Source organism: Pinus tabuliformis, chromosome Q, assembly GCF_031772625.1.
Source record: "Pinus tabuliformis cultivar Carrire ecotype Pingquan chromosome Q, CPIR1, whole genome shotgun sequence".
NCBI classification, from domain to species: domain Eukaryota; kingdom Viridiplantae; phylum Streptophyta; class Pinopsida; order Pinales; family Pinaceae; genus Pinus; species Pinus tabuliformis.
The window spans coordinates 555,252,924-555,264,078 of record NC_142296.1 but is presented as its reverse complement, the minus strand read 5'-3'; the positions used below and the strand labels follow the sequence as shown (position 1 = coordinate 555,264,078).

The 11,155-nt window shown below is 40.4% G+C and overlaps 1 protein-coding gene across 1 annotated transcript; it reads right to left on the bottom strand.

The window, feature by feature from the left end:
- Positions 1–7,617: 7,617 nt before the first annotated feature.
- On the bottom strand, positions 7,618–10,145 carry LOC149220649 (G-type lectin S-receptor-like serine/threonine-protein kinase At5g24080). Its single transcript, XM_089387155.1, has one exon. The coding sequence runs from the start codon at positions 10,143–10,145 to the stop codon at positions 7,623–7,625; it is 2,523 nt and encodes an 840-aa protein (XP_089243281.1). The 3' UTR covers positions 7,618–7,622.
- Between the last annotated feature and the right edge of the window lie 1,010 nt (positions 10,146–11,155).

The following is an 11,155-nucleotide window of genomic DNA, read 5'->3' as shown; positions in this document are numbered from 1 at the left end:
AAACTTGTGATAATACCTTGTCAACCAGAGAAATCCTCGAAGATGCTTTATGGTTGTGGGGATTTTCCATTCCTTAATAGCCTTTATATTGTTAGTGTCTACCTTAACACCTTCATGAGATACAATATGACCCAAATATTCCACCTCTTGTACTCCAAAGAAGCATTTAGAGGTTTTTGCATATAATTATTTCTCCTCCAATAGTTTGAGCACCCTGTCAACATGTTGAAAATGATCCTTCCAAGACTTGCTATAGATTAGTATATCATCAAAAAATATTAACACAAAATTTGTAAGGAAGGGTTTGAAAATGGAACTCATCAAACCTTGAAATGTGAAAGGTGCATTAGTAAGGCCAAAAGGCATAACCAAAAATTCATAATAACCCTCATGAGTTCTAAATGTTGTTTTCAGAATGTCTTTAGTCTTCATTATAGTTTGACGATATCCTAAATGAGTATCCAACTTGGTGAAGTAAATTGCTCGATGTAATCATCTAATAATCCATCAATGATATGAATGGGAAGTTTATATTTAATAGTGAACTTGTTGAGCTCCCTATAATTCAGACACGTATGCCATGATCCATCCTCCTTGTCAAACAATACTACTAGAGCAAAGAAATAACTTTGACTAGGCTAGAGGAGAGAAATGGCTGCTCTGAGGAAAACCTTGTTCGTCATCCAAAGCTTTCAATCATCGAGTCATGGCTGGGGAATCCTCATTAATACCTTCGAAGAACTGGAGACTGCGCTCCCAAGGCTCATGAGCAGCCTGACGGAGAAGCCCATCTGGCCCACTGGCCCGATGCTTCCGCCCAACTTTGCAGGGAAGGCGGGCAGAGGGAAAATGGAGGACATCAGCGAGGACGAGCTGGTTCAGTGGCTGATTTCTCAGAAGCCGCTTCCAGTTCTGTATGTCTCATTCGGAAGCCGGACATTCTTACCCGAACGACAGACTGTAGCGTTGGCGAGGGGGTTGGAAACCAGCGAGCAACCTTTCATTTGGGCCATCAATTTAGGAGGAGCAGGCGGCTCCACGGGAAAGTGCGCCCCCATAGCAGAGGTCAATAGGGTCCAAAGGGAGAGAAGCTGGAGAGTGGGGACTTACAGAAGCGCGAAACTCCAGAACCAACGAAATAAGACCCCCCATATCAGATCCAAGAAGTTTGCAGGGCAAGTGTTTGACAAAACGCCCAACCGAGATCCGGTCCCTAAGAGAGCCCTGTTCTCTATCTTAGCTCAAAATGAATGTGCTGGCAAGGTCTCAGGATCTAGGCATGATTCACGAGTTTCAGTAGGTGATGGGCCTGAGCATGGTTTTGAAGATGTAAAAGCCATCAGCTCCAGGGATGCCTCATCCCTAAGTAAGAAGAATACAGAGGGGATTTCTGCTTGCTCCTCTGAACAGGAATTAACAGAACCAGCACAGTTTGCGCCCTCAGACGGCTATGCTTGCACCAGTTTTGCCCAGAATCCGGCTCACAGCAGCAAGCAAAAAATAGAAGTCTCAGCACCTTTTCAGATTATGATTGTGCACCTCTCCGGCAAAACTTTGCTGCAGTGGGTGAAACTTTCAGATCTAGTGCAAGACCTTAAGCAGAAATTGGAAGATAAAGAGGGGATTCCCATAGCCCTTCAGCGTCTCCTTCTCGAAGGCAAACAATTGGAGGACTCATGTCCCCTTTCCTGCTATAACATTCAGAGAAATGCTTCCATCACATTTTCCCTTCGACTAAGAGGGGGAGCTGTTGGACAGTCTTCCTCTGCTGCAGCATTTTCTTATAAGGATGTCGTCCATGCTCAGAAGCCCAAGGATAAAGTCTCACCAGCTCAAGCTCCTAAGCCTTTCTTAGTAGACAAGCTGGAGGAAGTCCCATCCATTGAAATAAATGATCCTTCGCTGGAAAGGACTCACCAGGTGTTTGCAGAAACAGGCATCATATGCAGGTTCAATGGTCTCTGGCCTCGCACAGCAGATCTGTATCAATGGATTCACTCAAATTGGACCAAGAATTGCAAGGTCATTCTTTGTTCAAAAGGATTTTTCATCACCCTGTTTGTTGACAGCGAGGACTACCAAAGAGTCCTAACAAAAGGCCCATGGTTTTGGAATTCTGCAGGATTATTCCTCACTCCATGGTTCCAAGAGTTCGATCCATCCACAGCAGTCATTACCAAACTGCCAATCTGGGTTAGACTTCCCAACCTTCCAGCGCATCTATGGCAATTTTCTGTTTTTGAAGGAATTGGTAATTCCTTAGGACGTTTCCTCAGCACTGACGCCTCAAGAGGGCTAAAAGGAATTTGCACCTACGCCAGAATCTGCGCAGAAATAGACATAAGCAAAGGACTGCCTGATCAAATCATTCTAAAAATAGGAGACTTCCATTGGACTCAATCCCTGGATTTCGAGAATACAGCCTTTCGCTGCCGAAATTGTCATCTCACAGGGCACCTTCAAAATTCGTGTCCTTCATTGCCCCCCCAAAAAAAGAAGGCCAACTCCAAGCCAAAATCCAAAAGCTGGAATCCTCATGTTCCTCCCCCAATGGATGTCTTTTCCAGCTCAGATGAAGAGGACGAGGAGATAGATGAGGAAATCATGGTCGACAAGCCAGCACAGGTTTCTTCTTCGGTTTGTCATGAGAAAGCCTCTGTCCCTCCTATTTCTCAGAAACGTTCTCATGAGGCTTCGCCTTCGGATTCAGACAAGGAGCTTTCACCCTCAGCCCAACACAGTCTGCAGATCATTCCAAACCAGCAGAGTCCAAGTGGCTGGGTGAAAGTAGGTAAAAAGAAAGGGAAAAAAGGACGACCAAATGATTCCACCCTCGTTGTGTAGAATCTTTGGTTTTGGCCGGTCTTCTTTCTTCTTCTGGTTTCTGTTTGTTTAGCTCTGTTCTAGTCTCTTCCTCTCCTGGGAGCCGAGGTGGATATTATATCCTTTCCGGCTGCCCTTTCAGTCTAAGTGGTTCTTTGCCGCCCTGCGTGGTGGGTCGTCTTTTCTTTCATTCTTCTGTTGCTAGGCCTGCTGTTTAGCGGCCCGTTTTCTGCAATTGCAGAAGTCTTGTACTATATTTTTCCTTTTAATACAAATGCTTACTTACACAAAAAAAACTTTGACTAGGCTAAATTATACCAACCTCCAACATTTCTGCAACCATACATTCAATTTCACTCTTTTGGGCCTAAGGATATCTATAAGGCCTGATGTTTGGAGAACACTTTGTGGAATCAAATGAATGGCATGATCATGATCATGAATAGGTGGGAGGCCTTTAGGAGTCTCAAACACCTTGGAATGATTGTCTAACATGTTTTGGAGATCTGGAGAAATAAATGATTTCTATGTTTGAACCTTTAGTGAGCATAATTGTGAAATTACACCTCGTTGTTATTTCTTCAAAAGCTTTGTCATGCCATTCGAGTTGAATATCTTTCCCAGTTTCCCTGTGATACCCCTTAATTCAACTTCCTTTCCTTCCCAAAAGCATTTCAAGAAAAGTTCTTGAAAATTGAAAGATATCATCCCCAAATATTGTAACCATTAGACCCCTAGTACATCATCAACACTTCCCATTCGAATGGAAAGAATTGGACTATTCAGTACATATTTCCCCATGGTTAGCTTGGTATTATGGGGCTTTCTAGAGCAATGTATAGTTCCTCCATTTGCAACCATCACTTGACACTCTGGTACTGGATATAGGAAGCAATTCAATTCCTTGGCTATCTTATAATGAATAAATTTATGGGTACTACCCAAATCAATCAGCACTATTACCTTTTTCTTCTTGATATATTCTTCTATCTTGAGAGTTTGAGGAGTGAAAATTCCTACCAATGTATTACAAGATATGGTCGAATTCATTTCTTCTTTCTCGGGGGTTGGTTCCTGCTGCATATCCTCCTCTTTTGATGTTTCTTCTTCCTTTTCTTCCTCCTCTTCACAATCTATATAGAATAATTTCTTCTCATCACACTTATGACCTTTAGCTTATTTTTTATCACAATTGTAAAAAAGCCCTTTTTCTCTTTTTCCCCCAATTATTGTGGTGTCAACCTTGTAGGTTGTGGAAGACTAGGAGAAACAATAATTCCCTCTTTATAGTTGTGAGTGGTAGACTTCCTCGTTGCGATAATTTTTCTTTCAACCTTTCTTGCCACCGTGAATTCCTTCTCCAATGAATTAAATTCCTAAATGAAAACTTCATGTTGGATGTTATCTTTTAAAGTCCCTATGAAGACATCAATCCTATTCTCCTTTGGAAGATCGATTACCCTAATATTCAATTTTTGGAAGCCTTCAATGTGCTCTGCCATGAACACTTTTGTTTGAGATTTATCAATTGGAAAAAGAAGGTGTTTCTCTTTGTATATTCATAATGTGCTATCATTTCCTCCATAAAAATTGACCAGGTGACAAGTGGTTTATGATAACGAAGCCATTTATACTATACAAACTGATTGGGTTCTAAATATGAAGATGCAATATGTACCTTTTATGAGGGTTGCACATCGAGTATATCAAAATATTTCTCCATCTGTAGTATCCATGTTACCAGATCCTTGTCATCAAACTTCCTCATATATATCTTTCGAATGAAGTGGTTCTTAAACTTCCTCATATTGTCCCCATCATGATTTTCATGGATTACCTTGTCACCATTGGGAAATATTTCTGGAAACAACTTTGTCAAAACTTGCTTTAAACCTTTCCTATCTGCTTTCAAATCATCCATCTTAGCTTCCATGCCATCCTTCAAACCTTCCATGTCAAATTTTAAAACATCCATGTCATCTTTGGTTGCTCCTTGTGAGAGCGAAATTTGTTGCACTTGGTCGAGTAATTTTGACTTATCATGTTGTAATTCTTCCTCTTCATGCGTCATAGTAGAGCTTTCTTAGGGCTTAATGGATGTATAATTCTTTTGTTTTGGAGGAATTTTACAACCAAACACTTATATCGATGCTTCAATATGCCCTTTGAATCACTTCAAACTGAGTTTTCAAACAAAATTTAAAAAATGCACACATTTTTCTTGTTTTTTTGGAGATCGATATTGCAATTGTTGCATCTCTATAATTTAGAATTTCCAAGGACTGAAATTTGGTCTTGTGGTATCCCAATGATCTTATTTCCAATGCTACAGATCATACCAATATTGGATTATTCAATATATAGTTATGTTAGATATCCAACGATGGCCTGATTATGGATGGGTTTAATAGAGCGAAGTTGTACGGGATGACACGTGTTGTTATTTCAACATTCAACCATGAAATTACTGTAGAAGAAACTATAGCCTGTTCACTTTCAGCGACTTTTTACAATATTCAAAGTCGATGCCAGAAATGAAAGTTATGATGATTTTCCCTAGCTCACTTGTTTGAGACTGAATTCTGGAGCATGAAAAAACCCTAACTTGTTCAGCCCATATCTCATACAATATAGTGAACTAAGATGTGAGATTCTGACATGAAGTTCACCAAGATTTCGACTCCATAGGGTTGCAAATTCAACTTCTGAATCTTTGTATAAAAAAAATTATAGTGAAAATTCCACGATGACCTGTTTGAAGCAATGAAACCCTAAAATCCAAATCTCTAATACCAAATGTTATGCAACTAGCTCACAAATATATAGATCAACGACTTAAAAATTATCCTCTTTGAGGGGGAACCTACTTTACATTACATAAATGAACAATTCTTGTATGACTATACATCCTTTGTATATATAGGAGTCTAAGGGATCACAATATAATCAGAGCCTAAATAACAATAATAATGTAAGGGCACAACAATAACAATAGTGGGCTTGTAAGGGCACAACAATAACAATAGTGGGCTTGTAAGGGCACAACAATAACATAAGGTTTGAAAGTATATTAGGCCGTAAACCCTTTGTGACATTGCCAAACCAACCATTAAGAAGCAACGATCATACACCCCTCTACCTACTCCTAACCACCCTTGGGAATCCATCTTGATGGACTATATTTTTGGCCTTCCTTCTACCAAGCATGGTAATGATTATGTGTTTTTGGTCATTGATATATTTTCTAAGATAACCGTCTTGTCTACCCGCAAAAAGAATATCACAACAAAATCCATTGTGAAGCTCTTCTTTGAATAGGTGTGGCTACTTTTTTGGATCTCGTAAACCATCATATCACATCAGGATAGTAGGTTCCTAAGCACATTATGGTTGAGCCTCTAGTCAATGTTGGACACCAAACTCACCAAATCAATTCCCTTCCACCCCCACACTAATGGTAATACAAAGGCCATGAATAGGATGATCATGCACATTTTGTGCATGTATAACTCCAAGCATCCATGCACATGGGATGAGAGTCTCCCTTATTTAAGCACAGATACAATAGAACTCTCCATAGCTCAACTAGCCACAACCCCTTTTAAGTAGGCTTGGGATTTCAACCATTAAGTCCCATTGATGTCGCACTACCCCTTGTAACTACCGAGGCAGAATCTACACATGCTTAATCTGAAGCTGAAAGCTAGCAAGTTCATTGAATGAATTCGACACATTCACTAATACATCCATGATTTCTTGCAGAAATCTAATGCTAAGTATAAAAATGCCATGATCATCACCAGGTGCCACACAAGTTTCAAGTGGGAGACAAGATTTGGTTATATTTGTTCAAAAAATGCCTTGTAGGGACCCATCAGAGGCTTCAACCATTCTGTTATGGACCTTACACCATCACCCAGGCTACAACCATTCTGCTATGGACCTTACACCATCACCAAGGCTATCGATGATAATGCTTTTGAGCTAAGTATCCATCCATTCCTTGGCCTACACCAAGTGTTCAATGTGGACTTCTTTTGACCATTATTAGACACATCATAAATCACAAAGCAACTGACATCGACAAAGGTCAATCTAGGTTGCATTGAACACGGAACAATTAATCAAATAGTGGACACACATATTAAGAGCACTCGCCAATAGAGGGTCCAACTATATTGGGTTGTCAAAGTAAGCCAAATCCTACACCAAGGCACGTGGCTCACCAAGGGGTAAGTTCAGCGGAAGAAAATATGAAGAATCAAATAACTTACTAACAACTATCCACTTGCACAAAAATAAATGTAAAAATCAACTTTTTGGGTCGAAAATTTAATTTGTTTAAAATTTTTAAATTTTTAGATTTTTTTTATTAATTTAATTGGAATACAAATTATTAAAATTTTGAATTTAAATATTTAAAAATATTGAATTTATTTATATATTTAAAAATATAAATATATGGGGTCATTCTTTGATATAAAGTTATTGGTTCTATTTCTCTAATTTAAATAATATATTGGACATGATGATGATATAGTACCGCCCAAAACTTTAAAAAAAAATTATGATTAAAATGATAAACACATTTTTTATTAATAATTATATGTAGGAAAAATAGAAGAAAAATATTTTCACTTATTCAAAAATTTTCAAAAATTACCATTGAAAGACAATTTAAATAATTTTGCCCAAAAAACCTAGAGTGGTGCTCGTATACTTCCAGAAATATTTATACAGGAAAATAATTACCAGGTGTAAACCTAGTTTTTTGAGGAAATGACCAAAAGGAGAAAATCCTAGCTATGAATCCAGGGAGGAGGGAAGGGCGCTGATATGTCTTGAAGAAAGGGGAAGAAATTCAAGCCCTTGGGTTCTTCGATGGAGACATTCCCTGCCAGCATTTGGACAACTTTACCCATGGAAGGCCTAAGAGAAGGTTCAGTCTGAATACACCAGAACGCTGTCTTCATCACCCTTTCCACCTCATCCCACCGGATCCCTGGATCCTCCACAATTCTGCTATCCACCACCTCTTTCAACTTCCCCTCCATCACCAGCTTGTGAGCCCACATCGGAAAACACCACCGCATGCCCTCCTCCTCATCCAACGCAGCTTTTGAGATCTGGAAATTCGGGCGCCCGCTGACTATTTCCAGAAGTACCATTCCAAAGCTATACACATCTGCTTTTGCCGTTATGGGTTGAACGAGTTTCATCCATTCCGGCGCCAAATACCCGCGAGTCCCTCGAATTGTAGAGACGGAGAGCGCCGTCTCTCGGTTGAACAGCTTGGAAACTCCAAAATCAGAGACCTTGGGGCAGAAATTGTCGTCAAGGAGTACGTTCTGTGGCTTTATGTCGCAGTGCAGGATCCATTCCTGGCACTCGTCGTGCAAATATGCTATACCTCTGCCCGTCCCTAATGCTATCTGGTATCGCTTCTTCCAGTCCAGCTGGGTGTTGGCAGAGAAAAGATGGGTGTCCAGGGAACCGTTGGGAACGTATTCATAGACGAGCAGCCTGTGTTCTCCTTGTGCGCAGAATCCTCTCGTTCGCACCAAGTTCAAGTGATGAATCGTGCATATAATTGTCACTTCTGCCCAAAACTTTTCTTCTCCTTCAGAAATTCTATCTATTCTCTTTACTGCTACCGGTGTCTGGTCACGAAGGTAACCCTTATAGACCGTCCCGTAACCTCCCTTTCCAAGGACATTGCTAAAGTTATCGGTGGCCACTTCTAGTTCTGCATATGTAAATTTCTTCGGCCGACCAGATAAGATCTCAAGGCTGTAACGTCGGGCTTCACGCAGTACCATGTACTTTGCCATAAGAAAATAGGCCGCAGCTGTTCCTATAATGATTTCCAGAATGAAGATCGAAGTGCTGACTGAAACCAAACGAACAATTTGCCGAGATCCGATGACCAACTTTGGGTAGTTCAGTTGGACACCAGGCAAGCAATTTTGGTTCATGAAGTTTATGAAATTGGTGCCATTTTGTGCAGATTCAAGAAGAACTTTGATGAACATTCTACCGGCATCAGGAGATTGATAACCACTCAAGAGCTTGTCTTTCAGGAAGCAATTCTGAACGCCCGGAACTTGCCATATAACGTGCTCATCGTATTTGTAGTAGAAGCCAACACAGCTGCAGTTGTTGAGACAAGCAGTTTCGCAGTCCTTCAATGTCACAGAACTCAATTGTAACAGATCGTGGCCTGGATAATTCACAAACCCCATGCTTATGAATTTATAACTCTGAACATTTGTACTAGTACAGTTCAAGAGAGCAATATTTGGGTCACAGCCCAGAGAAAGCGACGTATCATTGCTACTTTTGGGGTGAAAACCCGGAGGGCATATGCAAGAATGAGTATCATCAAGACTGTCTACACAAATAGCATTGGGTCCACACATACCATAGATTTTGCACTGCTGTTGAATTGCCCTCCAAACGATACTCCATCTGGAGAAATTCTGATCCCAATAATAAACTCTTAAATTTCCATCACTACCCAGGGTGAGTCTCCTCAGATGGCCTTCTCCGGAGTCGGATGTCATGAAATTAAGCCCATCGCTTATAAAGATAACACCAGTTGTGCTTAGGCCTCCACTGACAACAATCAGATCGCCTCCACCACCAGTAAGCTCATACTGCAATGTTGCATCTGTAGAATTGAGATCCACCCAATATTCATTCGAGCTTGTTACTGTTTCTCCAGTGTATGTTAATGAAAGTCTGTTATCACTATTGAAAGAGAGCTTATAGTTGCCAGAAGAGTAGGTACTCTCATTTTTATTAGATACCAAAGGAATTTCCTTTCGGAATTGCTGCATAGGCAGAAAAGTATCCGTCAGAGACCGATAACTTTCCCAAACAGGTTCGCCGCTGGACGCCAAGAGCGCCAAAGTTCCATTTTCTTGCAACACGGCCTTCTCTACTCCATTGCCACTGGTATTTGTGGCCCAGGCCACGGTTCCGTTTGAACTAGATAGAACCAAGTTCCCATTCTGGGTGAGAACCAGAGAAGAATTTCTATCTACAAGCTGATCTCTGTTAGCAATCCACACAACTGTGTAATTAGGAATGACAGCGTACCAAATCCCAAAGGCGTAGGCTCCGGCGCCTGCGTGTATAAAGCCAGCTGCGAATGTACCGTTCCCAGACAGCAAAGAGAATGAATCAGTGGGCTTGACAATGGAATTGAGCTGCAGTGAGAAGACTTGCGCCGCATCTCCCTTTAGAAAACCTCGGTTCCATATCAAAACAGAGAGCAGAATGACAAATCGCCATGTTAACAGCTTGGTAATTGAAGTCATATTTTCGATTCTACAAGACTACAGGTATGGATTATAATGGAATTAGAAGAAACAGAACGGATTGCAGTACAGAGTGCAATGGGAAGAAACAAATACAAAAATATATATATATATATATATACCAAATGGGAATTTGTCTAGTTACAAGTGAAGGAGATTTTGCAAATTGCAACTATGGCCACCCATCTCTACTCAATAAGGTTTACGGGGAACTGAAAATCAATCAATGCCATTGTTCTTGACCAGTGCACAGACTGCAAGTTGATTTCGGTATTGCATTCATATCCGTACTGACTTAAGTATGGGGCTCTAAATCTCCGTCATTTTCAAGGATTACGTAGTGTGGTATTTAAAAATTTGAACCAGAGTGGCGTGAAACTTCACGTTAAGTTAAAGATTCCAACCTTTGGGCAAGAGTTTTGTGTCCGGTTCAATCGGTTCACGATATTTTTAATCATTGGAAAAGGATGTGATGACTTATGTGATATCATGGGAGGAAAGCAACAAATATTTTCCACTATATATGCCTATTGATCCGCGGGAGCGGTATATGCTGAGGTCAGATTAAAGTAAAGATATATACACAGTTCGATATTAATGGGCGTATAAATTGATAAATATGTATTAATGAACGTAAAGCATATTTACAAATCTATAGAATTATTAATGGTGTCAGAGAGGGAGGAATTATCTGGAAAATAAAAGATGGCTGGAATCCAGGTAAAATAATTTATGCCCACAATTATATATACCCACAGCTAAATAATTTATCCGTTTAAATCCAACTGTAAACCTATACTGCCCAATGTATTTTATGGCTCCATAGACTTATAAATATTGATTGGCCTGATAAATATGCATCGCCTTGGAGGAAGGCCGTCCGCCAGGACAGGCATGTGATGGGTTCAATGTTTCACGCATGAGTCGGCATGAGTTTCGATACTATCATTTCTAATTAGATGCATCGCCTGGGAGGAAAGCCGTCTGGCAGCACAGGCATGTGATGGGTT

Excerpts from the sequence above, each read along its gene's own strand:
- LOC149220649 (XM_089387155.1), bottom strand. The coding sequence starts at position 10,145 with ATGACTTCAATTACCAAGCTGTTAACATGGCGATTTGTCATTCTGCTC.